A 15,320-nucleotide genomic window follows, 5' to 3' on the forward strand; every position below is an offset into this window, starting at 1 on the left:
TCCCTTTGAGGAGACTAAATGTATTTCATGCTGGAAAGAACAGATTTTCTCTCATTAAAAATAGCCCCACTAAAGGAGACCAACATGCTAGAAGTGCGGCACCAGGGCCTCAAGACTACACTTTGGAACATGAAGAGGGCTGGGGGCTGCTCGGCCCAAGTCTGGATCTTCTAACCAACAGATGCCGAGCTTGCCGTTCACCTGGGCACAGAAAGCAGACTCGGTCTGGGATTCCAGTTGGTCTGATTCAGTTCAAGAGGGTCACAGTCAGAAGAAAGCTTTTTCCATTAGGAGCTTCAGCAGAGTGAAGAGTTCAACACAGCAAACAGGCAGGCAGCTCCTTTGTATATGTGACAGGGTGGCCCTGACTGTAAACACAGCCCTACCAGTCAGTGCAGCTCATGGCCTGAGAAGACATTCCAGTGGCAGCCTCGGGTGTCCACTCAGTTCACATATTCTGGTTTCACCTGCCCAAGCTGTCTTCAGGCATGAGGTCTTGTCAGAATTGAGATGTGGATGTCTCCTATGTTACCATTTATTGTGTGGGGGCAGCCATCATCCTATTTGTCTGGTCCATCAAGCTGGAATACAGAAGACAGAGGGTATCAGCTATCTGTTTACACACCCAGGCAGGCCAGCAGATCTCTGTTCAAACAGCTCTAGCTGCAGACATGCAAAATATTTCACAAAACAAGCTGCTTTCTGCAAATACTGCTGCTGCTGTGCCGGGCTAAGAGGATCCCAGCAGGCCTGGGCAGAACAGGGTGGCTAAATGGAGAGCCTCATTCTATGGGTCTTAAAGTACCCAGATCAATATGTACTGATGCTCATGTGCTTAAAAGCATTCACTATTTGGAAAAGTAACCCCTTGGATAGTAATGCTGTAAAAAACAAAAAATGAAATCATAACCCATTTTACATACATTTCTCTGAAACTAGATTATACAGTTCAAATCCTATTAGGCCACTTCCAAAACTCCACAGGAGCTACCAGAGTTACAATCTGCTTTTCTATGAAAACAGGAAGTTGGGCCGGGCCTGCTGGCTCATGCCTATAATCCCAGCACTTTGGGAGGCTGAGGCAGGTGGATCACCCGAGGTCAGGAGTTTGAGACCAGCCTAACATGATGAAATCCCATCTCTAATAAAAGTACAGAAATTAGCCAGGCATGGTGGCACATGCCTGTAATCCCAGCTGCTCAGGAGGCTGAGGCAGGAGAATCACTTGAACCCAGGAGGCAGGGTTGCAGTGAGCCGAAATCGTGCCATTGCACTCCAGCTTGGGCAACAAGAGTGAAACTCCATTACAAAAAAAAGAAAATATGAAGTCGGAGCAGGAAAAGGATCCCTCAAAAAAGCCTGCTGGGCTGATCTAAGATCTCCGCTGCCTTGTGAGCTGGCCAGGAGGCACTCGCCTCTCAGCGTTTAAGCCTCATTGTTAGCTGGGTTCCCTGCTTCCATAATGAAGTGACCATGATTGGTAAAAAATCAGCCTGCAACCAGAGGTTGGAGGTCTTGGACTGGCGGAGGTGAGGAGAGTGCTGACCCCATGGCCCTGAGCCATGAGGCAGCCACAGCTGTGGACAAGGAAAAAGGATCAGGATTTCCTAAGACATCTGCCTTGGAAGGCAAGAGGAGCATCAACTGTGATATATTGTAGTTGATATGGTTTGGCTGTGTCCCCACCCAAATCTCACCTTGAATTGTAATAATCCCCATGTGTCAAGGGTGGGGCCAAGTGGAAGTAACTGAATCATGGGGGCGGGTCTTTCCCACGCTGTTCTTCTGATAGTGAATAAGTCTCACAAGATCTGATAGTTTTATAAAGGGCAGTTCCCCCGCACACATCCTCTTGCCTGCCACCATGTAAGACGGTACTTTGCTCCTGCTTTGCCTTCCACTATGATTGTGAGGCCCCCACAGCCATATGGAACTGTGAGTCCATTAAACCTCTTTCCTTTATAAATTACCCAGTCTCAGGTATGCCTTTATGAGCAGCAAGAGAACAGACTAATACACTGGTGAAATCCCCTTTGGACAGTGTTACACCTGCCTGTAATCATGACACTGGACTTTAAATGCTTAATGCTACCACCTCCCATTGAAAACCCTTAATATCAAGGCTACACATGCTACATGATTCTCATGGGAAACTGCATTTTCTGTAACTTCACTTGTTTATAGGCGGTTTGAAATCTCTTAGAAAGCATCAAGGCTCTTTGGCTTTCCTCAGCGGATTATAATTGATCAATGGCTCTCATACCAATTACTTCCGAAAAGCATCACTCATGTAGCCTTCATCCCACATAGATGCAGAGAACTTTAGCTTCTCTAAGTTCTTTAACCCGTATCATCTTAGAATCACATACCAGGCCTTAGAGGGACACTGTTGGCTGCTTTATTTTAGGGAGTGAAGGTAACGCCTATAGTCTGTTAAGAATACAGACTCATCAGGCCTGAGTGTCTGGACCGTGTCCCTGCTTGGCCTGTTAGCATCCGTTTCTTCATCTCTAAATGGAGGTATTGAAAGTAACACCCAGTCAGGTCCAGGTAGTGCCTGGTGCAGGATTCACAGCATCATCAGCTATTACTGTTACTGTGTTAGCCAACGGGGCTCCATATCAGGTGGACCATACCCTAGAGCAGTGAGAAGGGCAGCCCCTTGGATGGTCCTCCTCAGCAGTCTGTACCTTCCCAGTTTCCCGCCGCACAAGGTCCCGCATCTCTTCTGTCCAGCCCAGAAGCTCCACTAGCCTTTCCACGCCGTGAACCACGTCCCCCAGCTGGGCCACGTCCCTGCTGCGAGGATGCCAAGCCAAGGGTCCCACCAAGTCCCGGTTGATGAGCAGTCGGGGAACTGAGCTCCGCACGGCCTCGGTCAAGCTGGCAAAAGGCTCCACCTGAAAAATGGGCCAAACGTGAGGGGCATAGTGTCCACTTTACGAGCCCCTCAGGATGTTTCATGCCACAGCCACTGAGACCTTGGAGGAGCAGCAGATTGGCAGTCAGACCCTGCGATATAGGGAAAACCCACCACCAATCTCATTTCTTCAGTTGAGCTCCTGCCGCTTGGCCTCAGTGACTGTTTTCTCCCCTCAGCCTCTCTCTCTTCCACTTCTTGCTGTTTCCACACATCCTTGCTTTTCCCCACCTCCTTGCTTTTCCCCACCTCCGTTCCAAGGCTCATCAGGGATCCAACCTTCCTGCCTCCTCTTTGTGAGCACGTTCTGTTCTCCCTGTCCTCCCCACCTCGCTGTCTCCCAGCATGACACAGAGGGACAACAGCACAGACTCGTCCATCTCCTCTGGCTAGCCCTGCTTGCTGTGACAGCCACCACCAGCATCGGGCACCCAGACGAGCTGGTGCCCCCGAGCAGGAGTTACTGTTACGTCTCTCCATGGTCTTCCCCACCCAGCCTCTAGAGAGGCCTAGCTCGGTGCCATCAGGCTTCTTCATACAGCTCTCAAAGCTTCTTTTAAGAGGAACAAGGTAAAAAATGGATACATTAATAAATGGCATTAAAACTGGCTCATTATCTGGGAGGAAAATACTCCATTCCTACCTCCCACTGAAAAAAAATTCAAATGGATTAAAGGTTTCAATGTAAACAAAACAGTTCTTGAAGAAAACTAAGGGTTTACAAGGAAGGATAGGGAAGAACGTTTTAGGCGTAAAAACTGAAGTCAGATAAGGCAAAGGAAAATGACAGATCTGACTATGTAAATACTATTATCTCGGTATCTACATAAAACTACTATGTAGAAAATTTAAAATTTTTAAAAACCTCTCATCATCATAAACTGCAAAAATATTTACAACATATGACAATAGTTTATATTGCTAATTGATAAACTCATTTATAAACATAATTTATGAACTAATTTATAATGCTAATTTATAATGAAATTTATATTAACAGCTGGGCATGGTGGTTCACACCTATAATCCCAGCACTTTGGGAGGCCGAGGCAGGCAGGTCAGCTGAGGTCAGGAGTTCAAGACCAGCCTGGCTAACACAGTGAAACCACGTCTCTACTAAAAATACAAAACTTAGCTGGGCGTGGTGGCACGCGCCTATAATCCGAGCTACTCGGGAGGTTGAGGCAGGAGAATGGCTTGAGCCTGGGCGGTGGAGGTTGCTGTGAGCCGAGATCGCGCCACTGACCCTCCAGCCTGGGAGACAGAGCAAGACTCTGTCTCAAAAAAAAAAAAAAAAAAAAGAAAGAAAGAAATTTATATTAACATTAAAATGTAATTATATTATTTAATTTATATTAAAATTAAAACTAATTTATATTGCTAATTTATAATGACCCAATGAAAAATGGTCAAGAGGTACAAATATACAATCCAAAGAGAAGAAACACAACTGGCAATAAACATGAAAAGATGAACTTCATTCTTTACTACAGAAAGGCAAAATCCGCACCCCCCTCCACACACACACATGCATTTTTTAACCAATTTGATTTGTGTGATTTTGGTTTTGGTGAGGATGTGATAAAATGGCTACATAAAAACACAGTTTGTGGCAGTGTAATTGTTACATCTTTCTGGAAGGCAAGTTCTCAATATTTATCAGCATTTACCCTTCAGGAGTTCTTGCATGGGTAGATAAGGATGATACACAGGGATATTCACCACAGCATTTACCCTTCAGGAGTACTTGCATGGGTAGATAAGGATGACACACAGAGGGATATTCACTACAGCTTTACCCTTCAGGAGTACTTGCATGAGTAGATAAGGATGACACACAGAGGGATATTCACTACAGCTTTACCCTTCAGGAGTACTTGCATGGGTAGATAAGGATGACACACAGAGGGATATTCACTACAGCTTTACCCTTCAGGAGTACTTGCATGGGTAGATAAGGATGATACACAGGGATATTCACCACAGCATTTACCCTTCAGGAGTACTTGCATGGGTAGATAAGGATGACACACAGAGGGATATTCACTACAGCTTTACCCTTCAGGAGTACTTGCATGGGTAGATAAGGATGATACACAGGGATATTCACTACAGCTTTACCCTTCAGGAGTACTTGCATGGGTAGATAAGGATGATACACAGGGATATTCACCACAGCATTTACCCTTCAGGAGTACTTGCATGGGTAGATAAGGATGACACACAGAGGGATATTCACTACAGCTTTACCCTTCAGGAGTACTTGCATGAGTAGATAAGGATGACACACAGAGGGATATTCACTACAGCTTTACCCTTCAGGAGTACTTGCATGGGTAGATAAGGATGATACACAGGGATATTCACCACAGCATTTACCCTTCAGGAGTACTTGCATGGGTAGATAAGGATGACACACAGAGGGATATTCACTACAGCTTTACCCTTCAGGAGTACTTGCATGGGTAGATAAGGATGATACACAGGGATATTCACCACAGCATTTACCCTTCAGGAGTACTTGCATGGGTAGATAAGGATGACACACAGAGGGATATTCACTACAGCTTTACCCTTCAGGAGTACTTGCATGAGTAGATAAGGATGACACACAGAGGGATATTCACTACAGCTTTACCCTTCAGGAGTACTGGCATGGGTAGATAAGGATGACACACAGGGATATTCACTGGAAGGCAAGTTCTCAGTATTTATCAGCATTTACCCTTCCAGAGTACTTGCATGGGTAGATAAGGATGATACACAGGGATATTCACTACAGCATTTACCCTTCAGGAGTACTTGCATGGGTAGATAAGGATGATACACAGGGATATTCACTGGAAGGCAAGTTCTCAGTATTTATCAGCATTTACCCTTCCAGAGTACTTGCATGGGTAGATAAGGATGATACACAGGGATATTCACTACAGCATTTACCCTTCCAGAGTACTTGCATGGGTAGATAAGGATGACACACAGGGATATTCACTACAGCATTTACCCTTCAGGAGTACTTGCATGAGTAGATAAGGATGATACACAGGGATATTCACTACAGCACAGGATCTCTTTCTGTTACCCAGGCTGGAATGCAGTGGCATGATCATAGTTCACTATAACCTCAAACTCCTGGGCTCAAGCAATCCTCCTTCCTCAGCCTCTCAAATAGCTGCAACTACACAGACCATGCCTGGCTATCTTTTTATTTTTTGTAGAGACGAGGTCTGACTATACTGCCCAGGCTGGTCTCAAATGCCTAGCTTCAGGCAATCTTCCTGCCTTGGCCTCCCAGAGTGCTGGGATAACAGGTGTGAGCCACGGTGCCTGGCCCAGCATTACTTTTAATGTAAAAATTATATACTATTTATTATCATTGTCCATCAGTAAGAAATTGCTTACATAAATTTTGTATTAAATCCACAAAATCTATGTTAAAGCTCTTGTGGCTGAATATGTTTCAGAATTTTTGAGATTTTAGAAAAGATCATATGGTTTACATCCCACGTTATGTCACACCTAAAGGGGATCTGGAGTGGTACTCCACAGTCAAACACATTAACATTTCGTCCACAAAGCACGTGAGATAGAGTCTGTGCGTGACACCAGCTCATTCAGTTCATGATGGCACCAGCCTTACAGACATGGGTTTCTCAGTTGGGACCTCATATCCGTGTAAGGGAAACTGTTGGCATTAACAACGCAGCACATCTCCATGGACTCACATTGTTACGTGAAAACAGCAGGCTGCAGAATAGAATGTTCAGTGCTGTCCAACTTTTAGTTTAAAATTACCATCTGTACGTATGCATTTGTACAAAAAAAAGAAAGCTGAGAGGACACAGAATAAAATGCTAACAGTTGGTGGGATTAAAAAGTTGATCCTTTGCTTTATATCTTTATATAATGTATGAATCTTTTCAAAGACACACATGATACACTTATAATCAGGAAAAAGGCCATTTTCATTTCACTTCAACAATAAAGATGGCTGGTGGCCCAAGTGTCCACACCTGGTGGCCAGCACGGTCAGCTGGTCTCAACCCACACTGTGCTGACCACCATGGCCCCTCTGACTGCTCCTCCTGTGTCTGTCCCTCCATCCTAGGCCTAGCATGGCATTCTCATGTCTGTCCACACCCTGGGCTCTCCTGTCTGCTCACTCCAGCACCCCAGCTCCTGCCTCTGGGCCTTCCTGGACTCCAGACTCATGTCCACCTGCTCAACTCCTCCAGTCCGCAGCACATCCTCAAATCCGTGGAAACAAGGCTGAGTTCCTGAGCTCCCCCAAACCCACCTACCAGGCTTCTCCATCTCAGGAAGTGGCGGCTCCGTCTTTCCAGCTGCTCCAGCCACAGCCCTGGAGTCCTTGGGAATCCACGCCCTCCCATGCACTGTGCCAGCGTACCCACTCTGCGTTCACACACACCCAGACTCCAGCACCCCTCAGCCTCTGCTGGCTTTACCTGGCCCCCAGCCAGTGCCAGCCGGTGATTACCTACAAGGGCCCGGCTGGGTCTGCTGCTCCCAGTCTTGCCCCCATGGTGGGCTCACAGCCCAGCACCCAACGGAGTCCTCTCAACTTCAGACTCTGGCCTGGAACCCAAGCTGAACCCATTCACCTTCTGAGGTGGCGCCAGCCTCCCATGAGATGACACTTGTGCCCCACCCTTCTCTGCTCCAGCCCCGTGGCCATCAATGCTGACTTCGCCCCACCCTCCTTGCTGCTTGTCACCTGTGCAGTGTCCCCTGCCAGACCCCCCTCACCTCGGTAAACTCTTAGATCCAACTCCACCTGCCTGACTTGACACTGCAGCTGGTTCCCAACCCTTCTAGCCTTTCTATCCTACTTGTTATCTTTCTCATAACATCAATCATCTCCTAACAAACTATATAACTTCTTACATTGACATCTGACTGTGTATGTCCAAAGCACTGGAGCAGGGCCCAGCACACAATGAATGCCTGAACAAACACATGCTCTGGGCCCCTGTGGCTGCCCTGGGCCCCTCTGAGCACAGGTCTTTCTGGCCCTTCTGCCCTTGGTGCCTACATCCAGTCACGCACACACTGACTTCATGGTCTCATTTCTTGCTCTCATCACAGCTTTTAGGAATTTCCTGAGCTGCAGACGCAGACGCGGACGCAGAACAGCTGCTTGAACAGATCCAGGGCGTGTTTCCCAGACACCTCAGACACACGCAGAACCGAGCTGGGCATCCTCCCTCCCAAATCACGCCTCACCAGCAAGTGCCCTGACCTTACAGACCAAGCCAGACGCCTCCTTCTCACGTCCGCAAAACATCATAGACTGCGAGTCCAGTCCCCCTCCTCGCCATCCCTCAGGCGACCACAGCTCCACCTTCTCCAGGACCAGCCTCCTGGCACTGCTTGCTCCACTCTCCACTCCCCAAAGGCCTCCCTGACCCCAAGGGTGCAGCTACGTCCCCGGGCCAGTCCCTGTGGATTTATCACTCCTCCCACTGCAGCATCAGTATTCCTGATCTGACCTGGGAGGCCTGCCCTCCACCTCGCCCCCACACCCCCATCCTTCTCCCTTCTCCTCACACGTGGTGCCCCACCTACACCTATACCACCTCCAAAGCCCAGCAGCTTCCCACCTTCCTGTCTCCTGCACAGGCTGCTGCTCCCTCAGCCTGGAACCCCAGCTGAATCCACTCACCTTCCGAAAGTGGCACCAGCCCTGGAAGGGCCCATGAGATGACTCCTGTACCCCTCCCTTCCCCTGCCCTCCAGCCTCCTCCCTGCACAGGCCTGCCGACAGCCCATGAGATGACTCCTGTACCCCTCCCTTCCCCTGCCCTCCAGCCTCCTCCCTGCACAGGCCTGCTGACAAACCTCCAGGGAGGTCCCAAGGATGAGCAGCAGATCTGCCATGGGGAAATCAACCACATGCAGCAAGAACCTCTGGGGCAGCGGCTCCCCAAAGAACACAATGTCGGGCTTCACAACGCCGGTGCAGACCGGGCAGCGGGGAACCCTGTCTGCCATCACGTCAGCCTGGAAAACAGAGAAAACAGGCCTGAGGAAGATGCCTGCAACACCCTGTAAAAGGAAAAGGCAACAAGTTCTTATTAAAGTCTCAAACATTCTCCCCCAAAAAAGGTGAGAGAGGGATCATGAACCCCCATGTACCCAGCTTCAGGAATTACCAGTTTTCACAGCTAATTGTTTCACAGCCCTCCGGAATCTGGGAGGAGGTATTGGAGCCTCTAAAAGCAAATCTTGGACATCATATGTTTCACCCATAATTACTTCGGCAGGCATCTAGCGTATCTAACACCATGCTCTATCCCTGGGATGGCAGCCAGAGACATCCAGGCGCTAAGGAAACACCTGGTAGACCACACCAGTCCTCAAACAGTAGTCTGCAGGCATTTGGCCTACACCGAACATTATTCAGTCAGAAAGGTGAAACTGTCTCTGGTTTGAGCTTCAGTGATCATGCCATTGCCTCAGCCCTGGGAGGCATTCAGGTCAGCTTCACTCACTGGCTGGCATTATTAGGAGTAACAACATCTGCCAAACACTGCTTCCTTACTGGCCAAGGTGAAGTGGACACAACTTCACTTTGCGTCAAGATTAATATAAACAAATGCCTTGGAGCAGATGGAAAAGGGAGAGAGCTACAGAGGAAGACACCTGACTTTCTAAGGTAAACCTTTACAGCTAACGGGGCTTGTTTTAAGCAGGCTCAGCCCAGCAAAAAGCAACAGATACAAAAGACAAAAGAAAGAGACCCACAAAAGATTTCAGATATTCTTGGATACACAGTAAAACTGTATTATATTTAAATTAAAAAGAAAAAACTGTTATCTTGGAGGCATGGGGTATAGCAAAAAAAAAAAAATTAAGGAAGCAAAAAAAAAGATGAACTTGAAATATCTATCAAAGGCCGGGCGCAGTGGCTCAGCTCTGTAATCCCAGGACTTTGGGAGGCCGAGGTGGGCAGATCACGAGGTCAGGAGATCGAGACTGTCTTGGCCAACATGGTGAAACCCTGTCTCTACTAAAACACAAAAAATTAGCCAGGCGTGGTGATGCGTGCCTGTAATCCCAGCTACTTGGGAGGCTGAGGCAGGGGAATCACTTGAACCTGGGAGGCGGAGGTTGCTGTGAGCTGAGATTGCACCACTGCACTGCAGCCTGGGCAACAAAGCAAGACTCTGTCTCAAAAAACAAAACAAAACAAAACAAAGAACTATCTATTAAAGATATAAAACTATTAAAAAATTATGTAATAATGTAGCAGACTTGAAAAATAACCAAATAGAACTTCTAGAAATAAAAAGTACAGGAACCAAAATTAAAACTCAATGTCTGTTTCGAGTTGCTGTTTGGGAAAAAAGAAAGAAAGAAACACTCAATGGAAGGACCTTATAACAGAATACAATATTAGTAAACTGGAAAAAAGACCAGAAGAAATTACCCAGAACGCAGCACAAGCAGCAGCAATTACAGGACAGAAGAGTGATCAGGAGCAGCAGGAGAGAGAAGGTCTAATGTATGTTCAATCTGAGGTCCCTAGAGAGAGGGGCCAGACAGTGGGCTAGGGGCAACTCATATCCGAAGAGATAACGGCAGAGCATGATCCAGCAACCATGAAAGACGCCAACCCGCAGATTCAGGATCTCAAGCAAGTGAGGGCTACTGAGCCAGCCTGAGGGTGCCCACAGGAAAAACATGAGTCACGGCACATCTGTGCTTGTTTCTGTCCCAAGAGGTTCTCAGGAGGTTTAGTAATTACACGTGGTCCTTCAAAGAGGGAGGGTGGCTGTGAGGTGAGTGGTTACGTACTTGTGAGACTTCAGTAAGTGCCCAGTAAATGTACATTTTACCTAAGATAGAAGGAAACAGAGGAAGAGAACTAAGCAGACCTCTCAGGGAAGGGTGAAGGAACCATTAATCTCATCTTGTCTTTAATCTGTATCTGGGAAGATAAGCCAGTAATCCACATTAGCAGTGTAGAGTCTTTGAAAAGGGCTGGTTTCTGTTTAGCCCTTAGTGAAGAAGCCTAACGGTGGCTGGGGAGGGAGGGGTACAGTGAGGCGCGTCTGACCACCTCTCCTGCTACGGCCAGGAACTCCAGCTTCCAAGGTTTCTCTGGGGTTCCCTTGACCAAGAGGAGGGGTCCGTTCAGTTGGTTGCAGGGCTTAGAATTTTATTTTATATTTTATTTTTTTGAGATGGCATCTCGCTCGGTCACCCAGGCTGGACTGCAGTGGCATGATCTCGGTTCACTACAACTTCTGCCTCCTGGGTTCCAGCAATTCTCCTGCCTCAGCCTCCCGAGTAGCTGGGATTACAGATGGGTGCCACCACAAATGGCTCATCTTTGTATTTTTAGTAGAGACGGGGTTTCACCATGTTGGCCAGGCTGGTCTCAAACTCCTAACTCAGGTGATCCACCCGCCTCAGCTTCCCAAAGTACTGGGATTACAGGCAGGAGCCACCGCGCCCAGCCTAGAATTTTATTTTATTTTTCTTAAGGCCTACAATTATTTTTTTTTTTTTTTTTTTTGAGACGGAGTTTCGCTCTTGTTTCCCAGGCTGGAGTGCAATGGCCTAATCTCAGCTCACCGCAACCTCCGCCTCCCGGGTTCAAGCAATTCTCCTGCCTCAGCCTCCCGAGTATCTGAGATTATAGGCATGCACCATCAAGCCCGGCTAATTTTGTATTTTTGGTAGATGTGGGGTTTCTCCATGTTGGTCAGGCTGGTCTCGAACTCCTGACCTCAGGGGATCCACCCACCCGGCCTCTCAAAGTACTGGGATTACGGGCGTGAGCCACCATGACCAACTGGCCTACAAATTTTAAGCAGAAGAAATAAAAGAAAATTCATATGGAAAACCACAGTGGAGAAACCGCAAAACTCCAAAGACAAAAGTCTTAAAAAACAGGCAGAGAGACCGGACACGGTGGCTCATGCCTGTCATCCCAGCACTTTGGGAGGCCGAGGCGGGTGGATCATGAGGTCAGGAGTTCGACACCAGCCTCACCAACATAGTGAAACCCCATCTCTACTAAAAATACAAAAATTAGCTGGGCATGGTGGCACATGCCTGCAATCCCAGCTACTCAGGAGGATGAGGCAAGAGAATCGCTTGAACTTGAGAGGCGGAGGTTGCAGTGAGCTGAGATCATACCACTGCACTCCAGCCTGGGCAACAGAGCAAGACTCTATCTCAAAAAAACAAAAAATCCAAACAACAACAACAAAAATAAAACAGGCAGAGAACAGATAGCAACAGTTTCAGAAATTTATATGAAAAGCCAAAAGATTCAGACCAGCCAACACAGTACTGAAGGAGAAGAACAAAGGTGGGGAATTAACACCAACCTGTTGCCCAAATTATCTATTTTATTCTCTTATTTATTTATTTATTTTGTTTTGAGATGGAGTCTCACTCTGTTACCCAGGCTGGAGTGCAGTGGTGCGATCTCAGCTCACAGCAACCTCCCCTCCCAGGTTCAAGCAATTCTTCTGCCTCAGCCTCCTGAGTAGCTGGGATTACAGGTGCACCACCACACCCAGCTAATTTTTGTATTTTTAGTAGAGATGGGATTTCACCATTTTGGCAGGCTGCTCTCAAGCTTCCCACCTCAGGTGACCCTCCTGTCTAGGCCTCCCAAAGTGCTGGAATTACAGGCGTGAGCCACTGTGCCCAGCCCCAAATAATCTCTTTTAAATGCAAATCCCTTCACATCATTTTCCTGCCTAAAAATCCTCCAGTGCCTCCCATGATCGTCAGGATACAGTTCAAACCCTAACAGAGCAAGCAGGCATCCCACACTCCAGGTCTCTGCTGCCAGAAACAGACTCTTACATCCAGACGGCCTCATCTCCAAGGTGCTTCCCAGCCTACTCTGTTCCTACAGCTGAGTCAGTGTAGTGTCCAGTACATATTTATAGTAAAATTCGTATGGCACCCAGTTGTAACTGTTGGATGACTCCACCTTATTTTAATTTGTATTCACATCCACAGAACCCAGCAAAGGGCCTGGCACTGAGGAGACTAAACTATTTGTTGAATAAATTGGTCATTCAATGACTGAGTTGACCAAAACAATAATACGTATATATCAAGTTTCTACTATGTGCTGGACTCACACTTCCTAATTTCAAAACTTACTACAAAGCTACAGTAACCAAAACATTATAGTGCAGGCACAAGGATTTACAGATAACAATGGAATAGAATTGAGACTCTAGAAATAACCCATACACCTATGGCCAACTGATCTTCAACAGCAATGCCAAGACCACAGTTTTTTTAAACAAATGGTGCTGGAACAATTACATATCCACATAAAAGAAAATGAAGCTGGATCCCTACCTTACAGCGCACACAAAAATTAACTCAAAATGGATCAAAGAACTAAATGTAAAAGCTTTAAACTATAAAACTCTTATAAGAAAACAGGAGTAAAACAATCCCATTTCTCAGATATGATTCCAAAAGAGTGAGAAAATAGATAAACTAGATTTCATCAAAATCAAAACTTCTATGCATCAAAAGACATCATCAACAAAGTAAAAAAGACAACCTACAGAATGGCAGAAAATATTTGCAAATCATGTGTCTGATAAGGATCTAGCTTCCAGAATATATAAAGGACTCTCTTAACAATAAACAAGACAACACAATTAAACAATGCGCAAAGGACTTCAGTCTCCAAAGATATACAAATGGCCAAAAAGCACATGGAAAGATGTTTGATATCATGAATCATTAGGAAAATGCCAATCAGTGCCACGGTGGGTTACCACCTCCCACCCACTGGGAAAGCTGTAATTTAAAAACGGAAAGTAAGCGTTGGGATGTGGAGAAGATGAAACCCTTGCCCACTGTTGGTGGAATGTAAAATGGTCCAGCTTCTGCAGATAACAGTATATTCGTTCCTCAAAAAGTTAAACACGGGCCGGGCGCAGTGGCTCTCGCCTGTAATCCCACACTTTGGGAGGAAGAGGCAGGCGGATCACGAGGTCAAGAGATGGAGACATCCTGGCCAACATGGTGAAACCCCGTCTCTACTAAAATACAAAAATTAGCCGGGCGTGGTGGTGTGTGCCTGTAGTCCCAGCTACTCAGGAAGCTGAGGCAGGAGAATCGCTTGAACCCGGGAGGCGGATGGTACAGTGAGCCGAGATTGCGCCACTGCACTCCAGCCTGGTGATAAGAGCTAGACTCCGTCTCAAAACAAACAAACAAAAAAGTTAAACATGGGCAGGGCATGGTGGCTCACGCCTGTAATCTTAACACTTTGGGAGGCCGAGGCGGGTGAACCACCTGAGGTCAGGAATGCAAGAGCAGCCTGGCCAACATGGTGAAACCCCATCTCTACTAGAAATACAAAAAACATTAGCTGGGCATGGTGGCAGGCACCTGTAATCCCAGCTTCTCAGGAGGCTGAGACAGGAGAATCGCTTGAACCCAGTAGGCAGAGGTTGCAGTGAGCCGAGATGGCACCACTGCACTCCAGCCTGGGCGACAGAGCGAGACTCCGTCTGAAGAAAAAAAAAAGGAAAAAGAAAAAGGCCATCTGATTACATTTAAATGAAATAATGAAACATCCAGAATATACAAATCTATAGAGAGAAAGCAGGTTCGTGGTTGCCAGGGGCTGGAGGGAGAAGAAATGAGGAAGGACTGCTTAGAAGTACAAGGTTTTCTTCTGGGGTGATCAGCATGCTCCGGAGCTTGATAGGGATGATGGGTACACACGCTGCGAATGCACCAAATGCCAATGAACCCAACACCTTAAAATAGTTCATTTTATGTTATGTCAAATTCACCTCAATAAGCTGGGTGGACACTTGAGGTCAGGAGTTCAAGACCAGCCTGGCCAACATGATGAAACCCCGTCTCTACTGAAAATACAAAAAAAAAGTGGGCCGGGCTTGTTGGCACATGCCTGTAGTCCCAGCTACTCAGGAGGCTGAGGCAGGAGAACTGCTTGAACCCAGGAGGCGAAGGTTGCCGTGAGCAGAGATGGCATGCAGCCTGGGCGACAGAGCAAGACTCTGTCTCAAAAAAACAAAACAAACAAAAAAATTCACCTCAATAAAAACTAAGTAAATAAAAAAAAGTCCTGTGCCATGTCTCCATTTCAGAGTTTTATCTTTATTTAAGATTTTTCAACTCTATCCTATTCTATTTTAAGAAACCCATTCTACAGAAATACAGAAGTACGTAGCAGTATAAGCACAGGTATCACTGCTATATTTTTAATAGTAAAAATTACATACATCAAAGAATGCCCCACAATACGTGAATGGCTAAATGTAATACTCTACAGTTAATAAAAAGAGTAAGCAGAACTGTGGGTATTGACACAAGAGATCCATGAAACAGCTCAGTAAAAAATCAAGCTGTA

At 46.6% G+C, this 15,320-nt stretch overlaps 1 protein-coding gene across 15 annotated transcripts in view; it reads right to left on the reverse strand.

Moving 5' to 3' along the window:
* Positions 1–15,320, reverse strand: part of SIRT3 (sirtuin 3) — a 22,890-nt gene continuing 7,570 nt past the window's right edge. For 10 of the 15 annotated variants that reach the window (XM_063783591.1, XM_063783589.1, XM_063783597.1 and 7 more), the window contains 3 exons: positions 8,780–8,941; positions 2,691–2,900; positions 1–581 (listed from right to left, as the gene is read on the reverse strand). In XM_063783591.1, the coding sequence (XP_063639661.1) occupies positions 561–581; positions 2,691–2,900; positions 8,780–8,941 (393 nt within the window). In that variant the 3' untranslated portion in view covers positions 1–560. Of the gene's footprint in view, positions 582–2,636; positions 2,901–8,779; positions 8,942–15,320 lie in introns of all 15 variants that reach the window. The other 5 variants (XM_024346841.2, XM_024346839.3, XM_016919937.4 and 2 more) reach the window with 1 other exon arrangement.

Source organism: Pan troglodytes, chromosome 9 (assembly GCF_028858775.2).
Source record: "Pan troglodytes isolate AG18354 chromosome 9, NHGRI_mPanTro3-v2.0_pri, whole genome shotgun sequence".
Taxonomy (NCBI): domain Eukaryota; kingdom Metazoa; phylum Chordata; class Mammalia; order Primates; family Hominidae; genus Pan; species Pan troglodytes.